Source organism: Myodes glareolus, chromosome 5 (genome assembly GCF_982192425.1).
Source record: "Myodes glareolus chromosome 5, mMyoGla1.1, whole genome shotgun sequence".
NCBI lineage: Eukaryota > Metazoa > Chordata > Mammalia > Rodentia > Cricetidae > Myodes > Myodes glareolus.
Window position 1 is genome coordinate 7,008,390 of NC_142030.1, and position 23,564 is coordinate 7,031,953.

General features: G+C 39.2%; 1 protein-coding gene across 1 annotated transcript in view; it reads right to left on the reverse strand.

Moving 5' to 3' along the window:
- Positions 1-23,564, reverse strand: part of Ush2a (usherin) — a 683,507-nt gene that overhangs the window by 621,320 nt on the left and 38,623 nt on the right. Inside the window, 1 exon segment of the mRNA XM_087905997.1 lies at positions 2,185-2,327. Coding sequence (XP_087762123.1) covers positions 2,185-2,327 — 143 coding nt within the window.

Consider the following 23,564-nt stretch of genomic DNA (forward strand, 5'->3'; position numbering starts at 1 on the left):
AGACACACACACACACACACAAATGTACATGCGCACACACAAGTGTTTAAGGCAACAATACCCTTTCAGTAAGGTATTCACAACTTTCTGTTGCTATGCATTAGAGCAACCTTTATGTTGCTCATTAAAATATAAAACAGCCATATACTTCAACCAAGCCCTTCAACTTCCAAGGATTTATCTGAGAAACTAATTGTAGCAACATTAATGATAGCTTTATTTACTAAAATAATTTAGTATATGCTATACATGGTGCTTTGAGTTGTATTTGCTCATTTGACAATTAAGAACTTTACTAGGCAGCTACTGTATGCAGGATGCTTGAGAATTGGTAATACTAATACTTTATATACCATTGCCTCATTTAGCCTTATAAAGTCATTGTAAGATACCACCATCACCAGCAGCGGCGGCAGCAGCCACAATAGCATCTTAAAGTTTGTATAACCACGAGGTATTAGCAGCTTTACCTGCTCAGTAAGTGCTGAGATTCAGTTTGCCTCTAGGGAGATTAACACCAGAGTACAGATTATCAAGGAATTATATAATTAGATAATTATTCAAATATATACATGTATATATAATATATGCATATGAATTTAGATATACATATATCAGATGAAAATCTGGATATTGATATATATGTACTAATATATTATTTTCCACCAAATGGTTTTCTGATAATTTGGAAACATTTGAAATTATATAAAATCTTATTGCAGATTTTCTTGTTTAAGAAGTGTGTTGCACTTATAAAGCGGCATGAGACATAGACCCCATAAATGAAGCAGTCTGATGCAATGGAAAAGGATATTGACAGAAAGCTTGGGTCTTAAACATTTGGAGGGGATGGTTCTATTTTTAGAGGGCTTAGTGAAAGCATATGTGTTAGAATTTCCCTTTGGGGAAAGAATTATATTTGTAACCATAAACCTCAGTGTGGATTAAAAAAAAATCTAGGAGAGTATGAAGAGTTCAATTAATGTCTCTGGGGATGGAAATGTGTAACAAACTTCCTAGTTTATAGAGTTCCCTGTCATTTGGACTTTCTAATAATAAGCCTGCGTTACAAAATTCTCCAGTTTAAAGTTCAAGTATTTTGAAGGCAACAGTGTTAGGTATTTCAAGACAAATTTTATTTGGATTTTTACTCTTCTCACTTTATAGTGTGAGCCATCATTTAATCTATATGTTTCAATAAATGTGGGAAATAGATATAGCGCGAGCCAATGTTGTTCATATGCCTCGGTTTCTAGAAAATGTGGTATGGCTCTCATTTAGCAACAACCTTATTAAAATTCAGTGAGTCAAAAAGAAAATAAATTTTATACATTGTTCTTTTATTGTATGTGAACATCAAGTTGGCGAATGGACTTACACTATGCATGCTTGCGGGCGAATGCCAAAGTTCGACACCTGGTGTCTTCCTTAGTAACTCTCCACCTTACTTTTTGAGGCAGGGTCTCTCACTGCTCCTGTATCCAGTCCAGTGAATCAGTCAGACAGGTTGGCCAGTAAGTTTTATTTATCTAGCTGTTATTTTGGTTTGGGAATTCAGACTCGGGACACCAAGCATAAATTATTTTTTTTACTGTGGTTTGTGGTATCGATCCTCAGGTCCCTGTACTGTATACCAGGTGAGTGACTACCTGACTGAACCATACAACTGGATCTTGTTTTCCAAAGAGATAAGAGTAGATAAACTTTCATTTTAAAGTCTCCCCCAATATATATGTTCATGTGGAGTCTGTAACTGTGGCCTTCCTAGAAGAAAGATCTTTGCGGGTGGAATTCAGGATCTTGATATGGAGCTTACCGTGAGCGAGATGGATCTAAATCTGATGACAACTATACTTACAGTGAAATAAATGAAAACCACCCAGAGGAGACCAGCTAAGGGTCAGAACGGTATGGTGGTAAGCAGAGACTGGGCAGGTGTGCCAACTGCAACCAGGAGAGAGGTGCGGAATAGCTGTCCCCCAAGAAGGAACCACAGTGCCGAAGCTCTGATCCCAGGCAGCTGGCATCAAAGGCTAAATTTCCATTCTCCTAAATGACGATGCACTGGTGGAAATGTATTATAGAGTCCCTGGGAATTGAATACATCTAAATATATCACGAAGACTTGTTTACTATTTAAAGCCAGGACCTATAATTGGCCAAAAATAATAGAATTCTAAAGACAAAATCTTACCATTAAAGCTCTGTCCTATTTGTATTGCACTGAAGGCAGAGTCTGTAATTGAATCACGCAGAGTTCTTGTATCAAATGTTATATTGTTCTCATCCAAACCATTCACAAAGAAGCTGATTTCAGTGTGATGGACCTGTAAGAATGATCACCATCATCAAGTGAGTAAACTTTTACGTGGTACTAACAGCATGCCAGCAGCTTTCTGGCCCTTTTTTCCAAATCATTTTACTCTTTCTTAACTTCCTTCAAGTGGAAATATTGGAATCATTTTAATAGCAAAACAATATCATCTCCGCATGTTACAGACCCAGATATGAAACTATACAGTGAAATTGTTATGCTGTGATGATGTATTCCAGTGTTTTCATGGGACAGAACCATGCAAACCCCATGAGTATCCTGGAAAATGTTTTTAAATGCTAATGCCATCATGGTCATAGCTGAAAATAAATTAATTCAAAAGGGGGATGATATTTAAACCCAAATATACCAAAGATGTGTGTGTGTGTATGTGTGTGCGTGTGTGTGTGTGTGAATATCACCCACATTACTAGTGCAAAATGCTTACTATAAGCATTCATTTCTTTGGGTATTGGAGTCCAGCTGATAATTTTTAAACATATTTTCCCGTTATAAAATTACATAAAAATTTGCTTTGCCGGTCACATTCAATTCTGATCAGTCGAGCAATCTAACAGTTATCTACATCCTAGGAGAGTAAACTTTTCCAATACATACCTGGAGAATATTGCAACTTAAAGCATTTGGTGTGGTGGCTAAATAGTCCTTTCCACGCCATCAGTTTTAACGTAGCTCTAGCAAAGTAGCCACTGACAGCATATAAACAAATAACCCTGAGTGCCCATTGAACATGAATCCCAAAGTCAAGTCATCAGCCAGAAAAGACCCACTGGTTACAATTTGATGACTACTGGGGTACAAACTGAAAAGGTGGATATATTGTATGGTAAGATATGATATGATATCTTAATCACCTATCAGTCATCACTCTGTAGCCAACACCTCATAGGCTGTGGTTATATACAATCTTTGATGATTACACACTAACTCAGAATAAACAAACAGTTATTTAGCCACCAATGATAATACCTACAAATAGTCTTTCTGTTGAAGCGCTTCTGACTGTAAAGGACATTCAAACCATTAAACCAATTCCCATGGAAGGAGAAAGGACTGAGAGAAGAGACAGGCTGACAGAGAGGGGAAGATGGGCGCTTACTATTAAGCAATTAAAAGGCTGACATTAATACTTTAATGAAGTATAACCTTGGGAATGTTATTTCAGTATGGAGTTTGAAAGATAATGAGGTTAGGGTTAGGACCACTGTATGTTCATTGATAAACCAGATACGCTAGTCTGGTGTAGGACTTCAGCAGTAAACAATGCAATGTCCAGCACACATGTGAGATCAGGGCATACGGACAATGTCTTTACAGGGTTCACATTGCCGTGAGTCTGGCATAGTCTAAAACTGATTGTAAATCACTGCATAGATTTTCATACATGCAGATAATGTATTTTGATCAAGCCCACCTAATTCCCTCCCCTAAAACTCCACCTCCCCAACCGGTTATCCCTCCCAAACTATTTCAACCATATCTCTATTGAAAGGGATGTGAAAAAAAATGAAGTAAGGAAAAGCCTTTACATTAGTATGTGAATTCTTTCTATAGGAATTTTTTTCCAGAGTCTCCTACTCAAAAACAAAACTCAAGAATCTAGGGGTCAATGCCACAACTACTTGGTAATATGTCTTACTTCAAAAAAAAAAAAAAACTTACGCAACATTGATATTCTTCCTTCTAGCCAATTTAATTTTAATGAGGTCTTTCTGAAATATACTGACCTGAGGTTGTAAGAGATTCTATTTCAAACAAAGCTGAAATTGACCTAAAGTCATACCCCGGATCCTCATGAGCCCATGTCTATTTCTCTCTACTGAATAGTAGGAACGCACTTTTTTTTATTTTCCTTGCATCCCATTTTTCTCTGCCTGCTACTATTATTTGGTGTTTGACTGTTATCATTATGAAAGATACAGGCTCTTCCAGTTTGTTATTTGTAGCATTATCTCATGTTTTACAGCGCCTTTGCACAACATGCAGGCTACATGAAATATAACTCGCGAAAAGTTCCCGGTGGTATTAATGCATAAAAAAAGAACGTGGTTCCATCTCTACTGTCTTTACCCAGCCCAAAAACTGATGAACAGCCAATTTTCCTTTATCACATTAGCACAGCCATGAGGGAAACACATTTGTTCTCGTCAGTTACACTAAAGATACTATTACCAATCTAACATATACATGGTTTATATCAGCAGTATTCTCAGGGCTTGAGAGAGTCAACAATATATTAACAGGAGCATGACAGTTTATTTAAGAAAAGAAAATTGTCTCTGCAGAGGGACAGAAGTTAGAAATGTATGGCTGAAGCCTGGTGCCACTGCTCTAATAAAGGTGATAATTCTTGTGCCTTCTTTATAGCAGGTAGCACTCCGGTGACAGCTCTGTCATATCATTCAAATAAAAATGTTGTCTTTTACAAGTTTAAGGGTACCTTTATTTTGAGTCAGATAGAAAGCACGCTTTTGATTTTCTGTATTCTATCTGTTGTTGGTGTCCAGGACCTTCATCTCTTTCCTCTTTTTTTTTTCTTTTTTTTTTTTTATCAACTCATCACGTATTTGCTTAGTAGAAGAATTCAGCGTCAGTCAGAGTGAATTCCAGAAGATGTCTTCACTTGCCTGGCACTTTTAAAATGATTCATGATGGTCCTAAGCTGCTCTCCCCATGCCAACCCCTCCTAGCCAACCATCTTTCTATAAATAAGATTAAATCTTTGGTTTTCTGAACCATGTTTTATGTTACAAGATTGCCCAAACTATTTTAGAATTCTGATCTGGGGCATCATCACACAGACACTGCGAAGACAACAGTGGCCTTTATGTAATAGCTCATCCCAATGCTTCTCCTGGCCAGTTATGGAGAGGGATAGCAATGTGTGTAGTGGGATTTCTGATTTGTGAAGAGAAAGCCTCCTACAAAACGAACCTCATATAGGTCTCATTCTCTGGCCTGGGCAGAGGACAGCAGCCTGTGCATGTAAGCTGCTGTGTGCTCTGGAGAGCAGATTGGCTAACCCAGCAGCATTTGCAGAGGACTTTAAAACAACCCCCTTCAGAGGTCCACAAGCACACAGAAATAAGTATGCATCATTCTCAAGCCCTTATTCCATTCCTTATTCCATATTCTGTTTTAACCACAACTGTGCAACTCTGTGCCCCCATGAGAGGCTGGACTCATCCACTTGCATGAAAGAGGGCATACATGAAGACAGCAAGAAGTCATAGGGCCTTTCTTCTGATCCTCATGCCTGGTTAGTAAGGCACATATTTCAAATGACTCAAAAAGAAGGCAGAGTGGTATATACCCCCAAATCCCAGCATTTGTAATGCTAAGGCAGAAGGATTGTCACATGGTAAAGGCCAGCCTGGACTATGTGGTATATCTCTTAAAACCCCTATAATACATATAAGTTTATATGTAAATATACATTTTAAATGATTTTTTCCATCTGGGCTAACAATGTGCCAACCAACAGCCATAGACCATCTAACAACAACAACAACAACAAAAACCCAACAACATTGTAAGCATGAAAAGCCTTCTTTTGAGTTGGTCAGGGTTTCCCAAGGACTCCCAAGCATTACAGGTTATTTCTGTTACCCTTGGCTGCCTCCTGTAAGTAAAGGTAGGTCTTTATTACTGAAGACACCATACACTTTGGACCTGGGACCTACAGGAACCAAACCAAATCCGACATGAATATGTCCTTCTTGGGGCCTAGTTTCATGAAACCAGAATGTTCCGTGCCAGCTTTCAAAGGAGAGAAACAACTAACAGTGTCTGACTGTGATGTTTACAAACCACAACAGTGACCAGCATGGTAGAATAATCATAAAGGTATAGTAGTGGCACACATTCCCTACCAGTAACCACAGTTCTTGGTTACTAATTAGATCAAATACTCACTCAACAAGAGGGAGACCATGCCTGGGATTGGAAACCAAGTCAACTACCCAGGGCTTGTGAAGTCATGGATCTTGGAGGAGAACTTACAACCAGCATAATCTCTAAGGACATCTTCTAACTGTCCTTATTACCACTAAGAAGTGGTGCGGGAGAATTGTCTGTATTCTGTCAATCATGTTTTAAATAAACGCTGATTGGACAGGCAGGAGGTGTAGGTGGGGAAACCAGACAGGAAGTGGAAATGATGCAAGGAGAGCAGGAGAATTCTGGGGAGGAGGAAGTTGATTCTTCGCACTCCTGCCCAGATCACTGAAGCAGCAGGATGTGAGCTGCCCCACTGAAAAAGGTACTGAGCCACATGGCTAAAATAGATCAGGAAAATGGGTTAATCAAGATGTGAGAGTTAGCCAGTAAGAAGCCTGACCTAATGGGCCAATCAGCTTTATAACTTACAGAAATCTTTGTGTGATTTTTCTCTGGGACTAAACAGCTGGGGGGCTGGGCAGGACAAAAACCCCCGACAAACAGGCCCCCCCCATGTTACAAAGAAGGGTTATCCTCACTCTTCCTCAAGGAAACTTCCTTTTTCAGTAGACAGGGAGCATTCCCGAAAACCACAGCATACTGCAGAGTTGGGGAGCACAGTTGGGAATGTATTCTGTGGACTACTTCCTGTTCTCTGGGGTGACAGCATCCTAGGAGACCCTGAGAAAATTGAGATAATGGTCAAGTCGTGGGAAAACTAGTTGTAACATTTCTCATGTAGAGGGGTCAGAATATATGTGACCTGTCTTATAGTTTTTCCTGGTTTATTTCTTTATGTCTGTAGCCAAGACTTTCAGGAGGTCTCCTCTGATCAAACCTGATCTCTTTTAACCTTGAAGTAATCCACAACCTTTTGTTTTCTATGGAAATAAAATTACCACCTCTCCCCCTATGCAATACATTTTCTGACCTTCATTTTAAAGTTAAGACATCTCTAAAGTATCAAGCAGTCCCTTTTACAATCCCATGTCTCTCAACAGCTGTCATAAACATTCAAAACATTTGAAGTCAATACAACACCATACAGCGTCCAGACTACCTGTGCATTTCGTATCATTATGTGGCTTTTTTCTTTATATTACTTTACTCTGTCTTTAAAGACTTTATTATTTTTAAACTATTTTTCCTATGATAATCTGTATCCATTTTCTTTTCTTCCTTAAACATCTAAACACACTGAAAACTATTTACAGGTTTCTTCTGTCTGAACCTGCTTCACTATGGACCTGTAACATTCTCTGACTTTGTGAGTCAAACCTTAAACTTGCCACATAGCTTTGTGTTGGTGGCTGACACCACCCTGCTTGGGTTGTGAGAGACAAGCTTTATGCTCTATAGGCCTGGTTGAGAGCTATGTTTAATTTGAAGCTATCCCTCCTATCCCTTCTTTGCCTAGTTATAAGATGTTCAGATTTTTATTAGACCAAATCAGGTACTTTAGGCAGGCAAGGTGAAATAGTAACATATCTTTCCATAGTTAAACAATTATTCTGCAACACAAACAAATGTCACACATCTTTACATACTTAATCATTCTATTCTACAACACCAAACATATAGACAAAACAACATATATATGAATATATGTTCAAAAACTTCTTTTTCAAAAAAAGAAATCCACATATTAGTGAGTAATTACTAAAGGTATGCGGTGGGACAATGGTCTGTATCCTGTCAATTATATTTAAAATAAAAGTTGATTGGCCAGTAGCCAGGCAGGAAGTAGAGGTGAGGCAATGAGAACAGGAGAATTCTGGAAAGAGGGTGTAGTACGCAGTTATGATCCAGACATAGAAGAAGCAAGATGTGACTGCCTCGCTGAATAAGGTACCGAGCCAAGACAAGAATAATGGGCTAATATAAGTTATAAGAGTTAAGAAGAAGTCTGAGCTACTAGGCCAGTCAGTTTATAACTAATGTAGACCTCTGTGTGATTTCTTTGGGACTTAATGACTGTGGGAACTGGGCAGGACAGAAACCTCAGAGAACAGAGGCAGAACACAATAAATTCCTCTGTAATACAACACAGACAGGCAGGAAACGCTAACCACACACCACTCTTTCAGCAGACTATACGTGACAACAATACCTTTAACCTATTAGGTGATATTTGGATTCCTATAAAGACAACTGCTTCTTTGAACTTAAATACTGGATTTTAGTGTGGTTAATGCAGCGCTGTCTTTTGAAGGAAGTTCTGTGAGAAGGTGCCTTAGAGGATTTGTGTGGGCATACAGCATGCATTTGGGCATTTACTTAGGAAATGTTGCAAGCCTCCCAAAAAGGTCACTTTCCTTATCTCAACTTGTCTCCTCTTAAAGCCAAACCATCTGAAGAATTTTCAAAACCACCTTTTAAAAAGATTTATTTATTTTATTGTGTGAGCATGAATGTGGGTTTTCTGCATGCACGTGCATTACTTATGTGCCTAGTGCCCTCGAGGTCAGAAGAGAGTTAGATCTCCTCTTCTGAACAGGAGTTGCAGACAATCGTGAGCCTCCATGTGGAAGCTGGGAACTTAACCCAGGTCCTCCTGCAAGAGCAGAGCTACTGAGCCATTTATTCAGCCCTAGAATAACACCTTTTAAATAGATCTAACATGAAGTGTTTGGCAACACAGCCTAAATTCAAATTCACCTTCAAAAGATAATGGATTATACAAATACACTGAAAGCCATTTTGAGTGTTAAGGAATTCAATCGGAAAGCAAACCACCGTGGCATGAACCAGAATTAAAAACAACTCGATGGAGGAAAAACCAGTCTGAGGCTTTCTGAAATAGAAATTGCCCTAAAATAGATACATCTATTTCTAAGTGGAAAAAAAAACCCAGATTTACATAAAAGATTCCACAATACTGCCTGTATTTCTTAAGCATAAGACAATTTGTTCCCAAAACTCCATAAAGTTATTTTAAAATATCTCACGTATGTTACATTCCCCTCTCTGAGAGCACATGAAATCCCACCCCAACTGCTTGCCATTTTAAACCTAAGTGAGTTTTTTCTAACTCATTTTATTGGATTTTTTTTCTCTAATTTTCATCAGCAGTTAATTTCCAGTTTATGGATAAGGGCATCTCACTGGCTCGAGAATAAGACAGTGTCTCTGTGTTGTGATCAAGTTGGTTCCTTATGGATATCTGCCTGAATCTTTAGGATTATTAAAGGCATGTACATCAGATACTATATCATTCAGAGTCCTTTGTCAACTACTTATACATGTCAGTGTTGTAAGTGTGGGTAACATTGACAATACCATTATTTAAAAGTAGTATATATTGCAGGCATTGCTCTAAAAATAGCATGTGTATTCATTCATTCCTACATCTTTACAGCCACCAAGGTAAACTTGTTACCATTCTCATGCTAACAAAAACGAAAATCAGTCCCAGAGAATTGAAAGCAACGATAACCAAACCCATTCAAGGTGGCCCCAGAGCCGGTTTGAAACAGGCAATTTTAATCTGCCACTTAAGACCAGTCAGCATGTAGAAGGAACAGCCACGGATAATCTTTCCTCTGTAGCTCTACAGAGTGAGGACTCTGACCACAGGGAAATCTTCCCACAGAGGCTAACACCTTACATGTGTGTACAGTACATTGGCACTCTGTTGTTTTGAATGGTCTATACTTACTCTATCACTAATGAACTAGTGGGTGATTTGAGAGTGGTCCTGATTCTGCTTGAATATTTAATAAACTCATTATGATCTGCTAAATTAATGTACGTAGGGAGAATTCAAGCCACTGGTGCCTGCTTCAGACTTTCTCCTCCTGCAGCGGTAACAGGCATTGAAAAACACATCCATGAAAGGCAGGAAATGTAGAGTGATAAACATGAACAGGGTACTTAGGGCCAAAGAAGATATGGGGCACCATTCTGGAAGCCTCCTCTAAAACCCATCTCTCTTCTTACCTCCCTCATACTAGACACTTTCTTCTGATGAGTTCTCCATTTTTTCTCTCTGGTGTCTCTCTTCATTGGTGACTCAATCTAACTAGCAATCTGTCTCTTGTATTACTTTATAAAAATACGATGTTTGTTCAAAATTACAGAAAAATGATCAATTTGAAATTAAACATATGACACAATGGCCCATCTCTCCTGGATCCTGTACTTTGTATTGTTACAATAAAAGCAAAATATAACCATCAAAATAAGAACACTGGCAGTCTCATCTCTAGAATATTACCTTCAAAGTCTGCTTTCTTGGTTTTTGTTGTTGTTGTTTTTTGTTTTGTTTTGTTTTGTTTAGGGGGATTGCTAGTTTCTCTAAAACATCCATTAGAGGAAACAAATCCAGTCCATGATGAAAACTGTGCTCAGCTGCTATAGTCTTGGACTTTCTTTGAGCAGGACAATTTCCTTGACCTATCCACAAGGTTCAGAGTTGCCACATCATTAAAGCTGGTGGCTTCTCCATTTGAGCCCCACAGTGTACACATGAGTGTGTGTGTACTCATGTGTATCTGTATAACACACCGGCCTTCCTACAGCACGAAGGAAGCCGTGCTTCTGTTGGTTCAGTACTAATTGGTTCTCACTTTTGCATTAGTGAACTCTCTCCTCAGCATCTCTAATGCAAAATTAGCTCTCCCTGATACAATAAGCATTTAGTGAGTAGACACTCAGAGTATATGAACAGTCTCTGCCTCAAACACATCAAGGTGTAAATTTATTTTCATCTTCATAAATTTTTAATCTATTCTTAGTCAGGTACAGTACATTCCCCTCTGACTTAGGAACTGTTCTATTGGTGTGAAGAGCCACCATGACCATGACAACTCTTATAAATCAAGGCATTTAGTTGGGGGCTTGCTTACAGCTTCAGAAGGTCAATCCACTACCACGACGACAGGGAGCATGACGACAAGGTGGCGCAGGGACAGTTGTGAGAGCTACAGAGTGACCCACAAGCCTGTGGAGGGGGCATACACTTCCCCCAACAAGACCACGCCTACTCCAAAGCTACACCTCCTAATCCTTCTAATCCTTCCCCTGATGACTAAGTATTCAAATATATGAGTCTATGGGGGTCCTTTTTATTCAATCTCCCACACTCTCAGTGCGATGTTGGTGGTGCTCCAGTTTGAACCCAGGGTCGAATACACAGTGGACAAGTAATTTACTACAGAGCTCTGCCTTCACTTCTCTTCTTTGTATTTTAGAATGGGGTTGCATTAAGCTGCTCGAGCTGATATCAAGTTTACTATCTCTCTGTCTCAGCCTCTTATGTAACTGGAATGACAGACCTTACCACCACGCCTGCCTTCAATACATAATCCATGTCCATGTGGATTGGTGTTCGGACAGTAGAGGCCCTGGATTGTGTGTCATACTGACATTCCCCAATGGCTTCTGGGTTATCACGTCATGTATGTTCTTGCTTTCTCGCATAAAACGGTTATCCATGTCTGTTTCCATGCGTTTACTTTCCCAGCTTCGCTCTAAGGTCAGTTACTTCTCCAGGAAATTGCAGCTTCCTTGGTGATAAAGGGTATCTAGAAACAAGGGCATGCTGACACTCTGAGCAACCAAACAAAAAATTACAAAGGCGTTCATAAGCCAGCTGTCCTGCCTCTGCTCCTCACCTCTAGCTAGGACATTCCTGTGCCATTCAACTACTTCGTCAGGTATTTCTTCAAGTACTCATTTAACAAAGACTTTCCAAATACTACCAACTTAGTTCCTTTTCATTTCTAAACATGACCAATAGCAAATTCATGAAGAAAGGGTTTATTTCTTCTTACAACTTGTAGTCTATCTTGAAGGGAAGTCAGGGAGGGAGCTCAAATCAGGGATCTGGAGGCAGGAACAGAAAGGGAGGCCATGGAGGGGTGCTGCCTACTGTGTTGCTTCCGCCATGGCTTGCTCAGCCTGTTTCTTATATACATCCAAGGTCACCAGCCTAAGGTTGGCGCCATCCACAGTGGGCACTATCCCACATTTATCAATAGTTAAGAAAATGTCCTACAGACTTGCCTACAGGCAGTTAGTTAGTGGCATTTTCTCAATTGATACAACTGAAATAGCACTAGCTTTTGTTAAGTAGGGGGGAAAAGGCCTAACTAGCATGCTACCCTAGCAAAGCCTGAAATTTCTAAATTAGACCCCTAGACCCTTGCTAAGATTCTCTTCTCTCCTCATTCCTTCACTTCCTTTGTGCTCAGACTTACTCTACCCCCTCCCTTCTTTTCCCTCCCCCATCCATCCCTTTTTCCTTTTTTTCTGTATCTTTTATTTTGTTTTTAATCTCTCTGTGTATGTGTGCTTGTGCTATGGTGTAAATATGGAAGTCGGTGGACAACTTGCGGTGTCTGTCCTTGCCTTTCTTCTTGTTAGAGGCAAGGCCACTGAGCATCCAAGAGTTGTCCTGTCTTTGCCTCCCATCCTACCTATAGGAGTCCTGATATTACAGACACACACCTCCATGCCTCACTTTGCTGGAGCTCTGAGTATTTGAATTCAGTTCTTCATGCATCCTGAGAAAGTCCTCCAGCCACCAAGTCATCTTCCCAGGGTTTTTTTTTCTTCCTTTCTTCTCTGACTATTCTTAACTGCACCCACCATTTCAGGTCTTACTTCATTTCTTTCCCTATCTTTCATCTCCTTTCTCTTCACAGAATATAAACTACATGGAAGATGTTTCTGCTTCCTTCCCTGGTTTATTCCCCACTGCTCCATCATTCCCTAGACCTACAGCTAAGGCCTGCAGGGCCCTCACCCAGTTTTCATCCAGGGAGTAAAGCTGTGTCTCAGGTCATCAAAGTACGAAAGTGGTGGCAAGTGAAGGACAAGAGAGAAACAGAGGGGAGATGAGGACAAAGGTCATCCAAGCCTTCCAGGGATGCTGACACACCCCTGGCTCCTATTGATTTCCTTTTTCTCTTTTAAGATTTGATTGCCTATACTTTTGAGTCTGGATTGAGGAAATACTTTCATTATGTAAAGTCAAAATGTGTCGTTCACCATTCAAAGATCATTCCTTTCATGTACTTTCAGTAGCAGGTGAAGGTTATTTTGAACATTTTTGTTTGTTTCTTTCCTTCTGTTTCCACAAGGTCTCACTCTGCTTCCCTGACTGACCTGGAATTACACAGTCCAAGTCAGTCTCGAGCTTCTGGCAATCCTCCCATACCTCAACTTTCTGAGTGATGGGTTTACAGGCATGAGTTTCCACATTTATCTTAGGGAACATTTCAATGTGTGCATTTAAAATCACCCCATTTCTCCTTCAAATCCTAGTCAGTTTTATTTTTATGTAATCTTAAATGGTACTGATGAAGAGGGACATCATTCAGCGCCCTTCTGCTTGCAGGAGGGTAACGAAAAATGCTAGAAGGTGTTTTCCTTCCCAATTCAGGGACTAAAGTAACTCTGCCAAGGGGTGAGCTCACCGTTGACCCAAAGTCAAAATGATCATCAGTCAAGCCCTCAGCGTGTAGATACATAATTATGCATTTCTTCAGTCTAAAATCCAAACTCCACGTTGGCCTCAACTACTGTCTTAAGGATCCTATGTGGTGATTTGTGCAGAGAAACAGAGTCGCAACGAATGACTGGACTCGAACCCCTACTCACACTGCTTGAGTTACAGCTGTTGAAATGTTTGAGATGAACTATTCTATTAAATAAATAGTTTTATTAATGCCCTATTTTGTGTGTGCGTTCGTCCATGTGTGTAAACACGCGTGCAAGGGCATCTGTAAACCAGAGGCAGATGTCCGACATTGTTCCACTATTGTTTCCTACCTTTTGTGAGACCATTTCCCAGAAGCTATGGTTCTGCTATTCGGCTGACAAAACAGCTTCAACCTCCTCAGAGCTCGGATTGTAGGAACGTGCTTTTAACATGGTCTCTATGAATCAAATTTAGATCTTCAAGCTTACATGGCAAGCATGTTACAGACTGAATCATCCCTCAGGCCAACATCTTAAATTTTCACATGTGTAATTCTCCATAGGCACCAATCTACCCATTCTGATTCAAGTTAGTATTAGTTAGCTCCAAAGGGATTATGGGGAAACTTTGTTTAGACTATGTCTCATTAACTAAATGACACTATTTCAAGCCAAAGGAAGCCAATGGGTTCCTTTAACCTACTTCAGTTACATGCATCATGAAATTTGACCTGAGTTGTTGAATTCTTAAAGGCATTCTAGAATGGGGAATGTGGTTTCAAAGTGACCCTTGTTTAGAAATGGAAACCAAAAAATATATTATTTGGGGTAAAGGGTTCTGCTTTTATTTTCCCAGAAAATAAAAAGCTGTGGATTTGTTCAAAGTCAAAGATGATTAGGATTGGTGGAGAAAGGCCCTCTGAAAATCCTGGCTACAAACGTAAAGAAATAAATCTAAAATAAGTACAAAGTACATGATGCATATTTTACCTACTCAAACACCTAAAAAATCATCTTTGCCTGATTTGAGTACAATATATAGCCTATGCTTTTAATAATAAAGATATATGTTACCTTTAAATTTCATATATTTTCAGAACAAGGAGATGAGACCCCAAGGAAAACACATGGCCCAGAAGATCCAACATCTCAGAATGTCTCTGTTGTACATCCCTCAGAGTTCGACATACAAAACAGTTTCAAGGTAGCTAACTGAAATGATCCAGTCTCACAGAATACTATAGTCAAAACATAACAATCATTCTGTTTTCCTCAAAGTTTTCCCCAAATATGCCAATGCTCCCAAACAACAGGAAATAGTCTAGAGAGATGCCCACATCCCCAAAAGATGGGTTATGAATGTTTGTTATTATTTAAGGGGGTTGTTTACAGATTGGTATTGGGAATGGTCAGGAAAAAAAAACTGGAAAAAGGAGACTAGAGTCAAAGATCTCTTTGTGAAAATGAAAATGAGGGCATATATAAATGATAGAATAAAAGGGAAGATTATTGAAATCTACATTTAAATTAATAAACTATTTTACATTGGTATGGATTTTAGTTTATTGATAAAAATTTAAAGTTAATTTTGTTATAGTGTATGTATGCTTCTGTTGGGCCAAAATTATTTCAGGGCCTGTACCTCAAGGCCTATAGGACAGAAAAAAAAACCTAGCTCAAGTTCAGGGTCTATACTTCAAGGCTTGTAGGACAGAGAAGAGCCTGGCTCGAGTTTGGGTGAGGATGAGCTGGCAAAAACTAGGCAGATGCCCCTCCAGCCAGAGGGAGGGCTTGGCTTTCTCTCATTGGCTGGAGGTACCACCACAACACACCATGTCGTTTGACTATTATATAAGCTGACACTCAGTAATAAACTGAGTTTCTGCTTTGACTCAACTCTATTGTGTTTGATTGTCCTGCATTGTGGGGCTGCAGAATGGGCAGATAGCACACTCACCTTTCCCTGGGGAATAAGGAGGCTCAGGAAGCCTAGCATGTTTCTACTCTTGTTTAGGGTATTATGTTTATGCAGCTCATTCAAAATATAACATATAATTAAGAAATACAGATTAATAGTCATCCATAATAATCAAACCTATAGTCATATTATGTATGTTTTCAAGGTCATACATAGATGTACTTAGATAAATATATAGCCTTGAAACACTTCAAAGACATACAGAATATGACATTTAATATGTTTAATAACCTAAGGCCTTTCATGACAGTGAGAGACATCTACTCCTGGCAGTACCAATCTACTCACGAGAAGATGATGGGGTTCAAAGAGACTCCATATGGAGTTTGCTTTCTTTATGGCAAAAATCTAGCCATTTGGGCAAAGAAACTGCCTACTGCTCTTGTCTTAATTGCTGACAGTATACTGTCCAAACTGGACCAACAAAATGCAAAAACAGGTACTGCCAAACTTCACCAAGACAAGGTAGAACAGTCCTTCAAAATTCTCTGCATCTCATAAATGTCTGTCAAATATACTAGGCCTGTAGGTCAAAGATGGATGCCTCAACATTACAGAAAAACCAAGGGTGACTGTACAGGTAGTCAGATGTTCCTGTCATTAGGTAACATCTCAGTCTTTTGGGGTCTTAGACAGGGTTGAAGACTAGGTAAAGTTAAAAAGACTAATTAAAGTTTTCCTTAGTTGTGATAAAAGGAATCACAACTATAAAAGATATTTATAAAAGATATCTATAAAAGATAGATAATAGAGTATTTTCTCTAAATTTGCCAAATAAAAATGAACTAGATATTATAACTGTCTTACTTGATAACTGCTTTAGTTATATATAGATTTACTATGCTAATGTTAAAATCTTCCTTTTTTATTAGACAAAAAGGGGGAAGTTCTGTGAAATAATCCTACACACTGTGAAAATGTGCTGCTCTCATTGTTAATAAAAAGCTGACTGGCCTGTAGCCAGGCAAGAGGTATAAGGAGGACAGCCAAACTGAGAATGCTGGGAGGAAGAAGGGTGGAGCCAGTGGAGTTCCCAGGAGATACAAAGGGAGCAAGACATCCTGGAGGATAGGTAAAGCCATCAGTCAAGTGGCACTATGCAGATTAATTAAAAATTGGTAAAGTTATGAGAGCTAGTTAGTAATAAGCCTGAGTAACCAGCTGAGCATTTATAATTAATAATAAGTATCTTGGGCTTATTTAGGTGTAGCTGCAGGGACAGCAAAACTCTGCCTTCACAGGTCTTCTCTGTCCTAAAGTAGGTATGACAGTTCATGTCTAAAGAGTCTTGTCTCACTCTGTAATGGAAAAGAAAATACATGCAATTTAACTTGAATGATATACAAAAAAGAAAATAGAATTCATTAAATGGTTACTCATTAAAAATTTTAAAATATGTGTATGCATGTGTGTGTTTGTGTGAGTACATGCACGTGTGTGTGTGCATGTGTGTGTGTGTGTGTGTGTGTGTGTGTGTGTGTGTGTGTGCAGGTGTCTAGAAAGACCAGAAGAGAGTATTCTATCCCCATGAAGCTCTGATTACAGGCAATTGTGAGCCACCCTATTTGGGTATACCTGTATCCTCTAGAAGAACTACAAACACTCTTAAATACTGAACCATCTCTCCAGCTCCTTAAAGGTCCAGCCTACATTAAAGACACATGAACCCTAAATACAAAAGGAAATGTGGGTCAAATGCAAAAATATTCAATGTATCCTATCTTCTACTCTTAAGTGGAGGGAAAAAAAACCTCTATATCATGTTTCTGGTTTGGAAAATAAATGCTTTTATTATCTTATAGAAAACTTCATAGTGGAATTGGATTGCCAGATTTGACTGGTATTCTGAAAAAGTATGAAATATATAAAATACATGTCATAATATTTAATACATGTTATATATACATATATATATTCATTTATAATTCATATTTATTTAGGCCAGGTCTTTCTTTGTCACAGCTACCTTTCCTGGTAAACAGCACTGTTGAAAGCTATGTGGAGACTTACTCAGTGTAACTGTAGGTTGAGACATTTTGGTTGTTCACAAAGGCGGAGAGACCTCAGATATGTGAGGGCCAGATAAAAATTCTTGGTATAAAAAACATTCATTTGTTGATTTTGCTTATTAGAAGGGAAAAATAATGAGCTTACAAGTGTTTTGGTAATTGTTTAAAAATGAATCATGAATGAAGGGAGGTATTAGAGGGTGAAACAATTCAAAGGTGAGGTTGAGTATTACCATGGCTACAGTATCTAACAGAAAAAGACCAGTATAGTACCTATTGTCTCCCCAGGATGCTTCCAGCTAAGCATGTCTCCTAATTCCTCCAACAAAGGATATTAATAAATTAGTATTAACTTCCTGCCCACAGAAATATAATTAGGCTAATGCAGTGGCTTACTACCTTCCACAAATTCACCCCAGGGCTAGAATTTACATTAATTTTAGGCGATCATTTTTCCCTGAACTGTAGGTATTGAAAGATGTAGGGTTAACTGACTATGTTGTTATACAATCCTCGGCTTAACTACTATCTTCCCAGGGAGCCCTGTGATACCCACACAGACCTAAATTATCACCTATTAACTTTTTATCATACTTTTCTGTTTTGTTTCTTTACATACTATTTTTCTGTTTTCTATTTATTTAGGGTTTCTCATCTCTCCTTATTAATCCCTCAGCCTGAATATACACACACACACACACACACACACACACACACACAAGCACACAGAGTGTGGTGACTTGGAAGAGAAATGTCTCCCATAGTCTCCTGAATTTGAATGCCCCATCAGTGTTACTGTAGAGAGGGTTTTATCCATTTATGTTTTGAGTTATGACTTCCTTTACCAATCTCATTTCATTTGCTTTCGACATATATAAACTAACTTTAATAAGGCAAATTAGGGCTGGGGCTGTTTCTCAGCTGGAAGAGTACTTGCTTGACATGCAGGAAGCTCTGCATAATCATGGAGTTGTGATGCACACCTATAATCTCAGCTCTGGGCACATTCACACAAAAGGATCAAAATGTCAAGGGCAGGACTGAGGAGATCGTTCAGGGGTTAAGAGGATTTGTTGTTCTTCTAGAGGACCCAGCTTCAATTCCGAACACCTATATGAGAGATCACAACCATTCTTAATTCCAGGCCCAGGGGCTGCAGTGCCCTCTTCTGACACCCAAAGGCATGGACTTGGTGCACAAATATACATGTAAGCAAAATGCTCATATGTATAAAATGATAAACAAATTCTTTTAAGCTCAAGGTCAGTATTGGTTACACAAGGAGTCCAAGACTAGCCTAGGATATCGAGACTGGCAGGATGGTTCAGTGGGTAAGGCTGTGGGACACTGAGACTGGTCATCTGAGTTGGGTTCTTGAAAAGCACATGGTAGAAGAACAGGACAGACTTCTGCAAATTGTTCTCTAACTTCCACATGGATATCAGAGCATTGTATACACCATACACAGACATACACATACAATGGCACAAAATAAATGTAAAGCCTTTTCCTCAGAATAAAAGCAAATATCTGATAACCTTTATGAAGTTACTACAATTTCTGCTTAAGTATTGCAGCACTCTTGAGGACCTTCCAACATTGCTTCTTTCCTCTAGTCTTTCTCAAGCCCAGGGAAGGACTACATACAGGAGGAGAGCTGCAAAGAAAAGCTCAGAAAGTTAGAAATCAGAACTTAGTGATGAGAGGCTAAATATTCAGCTAACTACAATGTTAACCATATTCGTATAAAACAAATATAATTAATACCAAGGCGTGGACTGCTCATATTAGAATTTTTAAGAATAAAGAAAGAAACATTTAAAAATCACACACACACACACACACACACACACACACACACACGCCACATATACACACACATACAAACACACACAAGCATCCTCAGAAAAAAAGTAGTTCAAAATCTGATCTCATATTTTCTTCATGAAAAGAGTATATCAAAAGCTCAAAAAAAGGAGGGAAATAAAATAATGCCATTAATACAAGACATAATTTGCAGCTGAACATTTGAAATCTATTCTCAACTATGCAAACATTCAAAGGTCAATCACCACCCACACTCCATTCCAGCAAATGACAGCAGTTTCACTAAAACTGAGTTAAAATTACTTTAGGAAATTACTTTTGTAAACCCATAAAGAGGACAGTGAGTATTGATTCTATTGCACTATCTTGATTTTTAAAATAGCAGTTACAGGGGCTGGCCAGACAGAAAGATGATCAAGCAAGGAAAGACCTTTGCCTTCAAACATCAACCATGAACTAGATTTCATACTAGGGACAACCATAATGCCAGGAGAGAACCTATGCCTATAAGTTGTCTTCTCTGCATTCTTTCTGAAGCATCCACCACCCCAACATACATGCAACTGCATACAATACACATGCATCTACATACAATAAATGAATAATAACGAAATATTTCATGATATTTCTATAAAACAATTCATATATAAGAATTCCATCATTGTATAGTGGACTAATCCCAATTATTCAACAAACACAAGACTACAGAGATGAGATGGAGAAAGAAAGTGGACAGGGAATGGGTTATGTTTAAAGATATGGTAACTCTCTGGCTGTGTGGGAGTTTATAGCATGTTGTATGAAATTTATAAATTGAGAAAATACAGTCTTAAGTTATTTTTCTATGTCAATACAAAAATACATATCATTATATTAAGACCAAACTTGGTATCTTTACAATTATTTGCACAAGGTGGGATAAGAATTGCAAAACAAATTATGTGGTTCAACAGATGGAAGACAATAAAAAAATAATTCCTTCTGTTAACAAGAACCCAAGGGCCAGACACTACAGTCCACTCTTTGGTAGGACTCTGCTGGAGTCAACCATTTTCTGAAGGCTGAAGGCGGTCTGTCAATATGTACCTCAAACAGAGTAGGCAGACTCTTTGAGTCAACAACAGCCATCTCTGAAATTTACCCTAGCTGTGCTCTGACAGAAGAGTGCCATGTGGAAATTACTAATTTATAACGTCCTCAGCCTGTGTGCCTGGCCACTGCTTTCCATTATTCTGAAGGCTGTGCATGAGAATTCAGAAGGTCGCCATCTGAATGCTCTGAGGATGGATCTGTAAAGTTAAAGGACAAGAGAAAGGGAAATAAATGAAAACCAGGGGTTATTGATTTCACTGTGAACCAGAGATCCCAAGACAGCACAGGGCCTCCAGGCTCAAAATTTGTCTGTAGCCAAAAGCTGTTTTAGGAGTGAGTATGTCTTTAGAAAGAAAGCTCAGATTATGACTGAATGATTTTTAAAAATAGAAAATGGGGATGTGTGGTCATTGGCTGGATGATAATCTAGGAAAGGAAGGATTAGGGCATTGAGTCATTGACTTGGATCCCATGGTGCATCAAGTCATTTTGGTAGTAGAAGCACAAGTTTAGGCCATGAGCTTTACAGAGTGGGAACAGAGGCCCCTAGACAAATATTTAGCCCCTAAATTACAACTTGATGGCGAACTTTCCATCCTTGACATTTTCACCTAATCATGGTAAGAATAACCAAAAGCAGTGTACCAGAGGTTGTCTCTGGTAGGCCAGGTGGAAGATGGTAGGAAGGAAAACAAAATAGATGCAATCTCCAATGAAGCACTTTTCAAATACTGTAAAGAAGTGATACAATGATGGACAAGGTCAGACAAGACATACCTTACAGAGAAGTCAGCAGCACATGGCATCAGTGGTTCAGTTCTCTGGATGGGACAGGGATTCAGAAGCTACTTTCAAGAAGTCAGCCCAAGGAAGGCTGGGCAGTTCTACCCTCAGGACAATCTCAATATCTCAGGGTCCTAAGATCTTGTCATAGGTTTCAATGAGACAGTGATCCATCTATTTGACAGTTGGGGTCAGTGGCAGATCCCAATTTTATTCTTTCGTCACACTATATGGCATGTAGAGCAGAAGCTTGTCACTATCTTCCATTTAATATCCCCATACTTACTCTAACTTGATGTGGGATTCCCCTCTGTATGCTATGAATATGTTTTATTACCTTTGGTTAATAAAGAAGCTGCTTTGGCCTATGGCAGGGCAGAATACAGCTAAGTGGGAAAACTAAACTGAATACAAGGAAGAAGAAGGCAGAGTCAGGCAGACACCATGTAGCTACTCAAGAAACAAGTTGTGAGATAACAAACCATAAATCTCATGGTAAAATATAAAATAATAGAAATGGGTTAATTTAAGATATAATAGCTATCTAGGAATACACCTGAGCTGTTGGCCAAACAGTATTGTAATGAATATAGTCTCTGTGTGATTATTTGGGTCTGGGTAGCTGGGAAACAAAAACACAGTCTCCACTTACACTAATTTTACAGTACACTGGTTCCTCTCTAATGATTGTAATTATAACTGTGTATTTATATACAGTGGACTCTGATTGCTTTACTCTCTCTTATCCCCTCCCCCTCCTGCCAAATCACCTTATTCACTACTATTTTCACTCTCACGCTCACCTCTTGATGTCATGTGCAGGGTCTTCCACAAGTGAGCACCGCTGCTGTGTGTCATGATTGCAGTGACCATGCCATTCCTAGAAAAAAGTATTCCATATCTGTCCTCCCCATCCCCTACTCTTACATTCTGTCTGCCTCTTCTTCCACAATGTTCCCCAGGCCTCGTAGTAAGTGCTATAGATACTCCAGTGAGGACTGAGCCCCTGGCAGTTCTTGCTTTCAGCCCTTTGACCAGTTGGTAGTCTTTGCTTTGACTGTGTCCCACTGCTAAAGAGGCTTCTCTGATTAAGGCTGAGCTTAGCCTTATCTATCGGTACAAGCATCAACATTTAGAAAGAAGTTTTACTACACCTCCATTTTGGAAAATCTCAGTAGCAGATGCCCTCAAAGGGCCTATGATATACTAAACTTCTGACAAGGTTTATTATATCAGGCATGTATTCCCTTTGTGAAGTGGGTCTGAAGTATATTCAGGAAGTGCTTGGTCACCCCCAGAACACTGTCTCTAATTTTGTTCACAATTCTCATTGTAAAGTTAGATAAAAGCAATCAGCAATAGGTGTCCACAGCAGCAAGAGAACTGGTTGGAAATTTCCAAGTAATTAGTCTATCACCTGTAAACTCGGTTGCTCAGAGTTTTAGAGAATGGACAAAATGGCAGGAAATTCTTTGCCAGGAGGAAACATGATTGGCCTTGAGTCCATGTTCTGCACCTGGCCTTTCTAGTCAGCTTTCCTGCTGGAGTACTGGCCTTCTGAGCTCTTCCCAGAACCACCCCTACAGCATCCTAAGCTTTTCCTAACTCTTCAATATTCATCTCATAAACCTCTTCCCAAGGCTTCTAAATCCCACTGCCAAGCAGTCGCAGCAATAACTCTGCTACTTTGATACCAATTTCCATTTATCTGTATTACTCAGTTTTATCATTGCTGTAACTGAACATCTGATCAAAATAACAAGAAAAAAAGTAGGTAGGAGGCTTTAATATGCCATGATATGAAGAGAACAGCACAGCAGCTCCCATCCTGGCAGCCAGAAAGTGAACAGAGCAGTATAGGAATCCAGATGAAAGACACCCACCAGGAGATCTCCTGCCAGTACCCACCCCTCCCATGAGGCCCACCTCCTAGACTTTTCTCAAGGTGATTATGTTTTCAAATGATTTAGGCATCATATTGACCAAAATTTGAATACATAGAGAAACCATACAGGTGGGTTGAAGCTGAAGTATTCATTCTGTTGAATACTGCTCCTTAGAAACTATACTGCAGGATTCTTTTGGCCTTCACAGATTGGGCCAGGCTAGAAGAGCAGTGAGCCCCAGGGGTCCACTTGTCTTCGAGTTCCCAGCACTGGGATTCTAAGACATCATC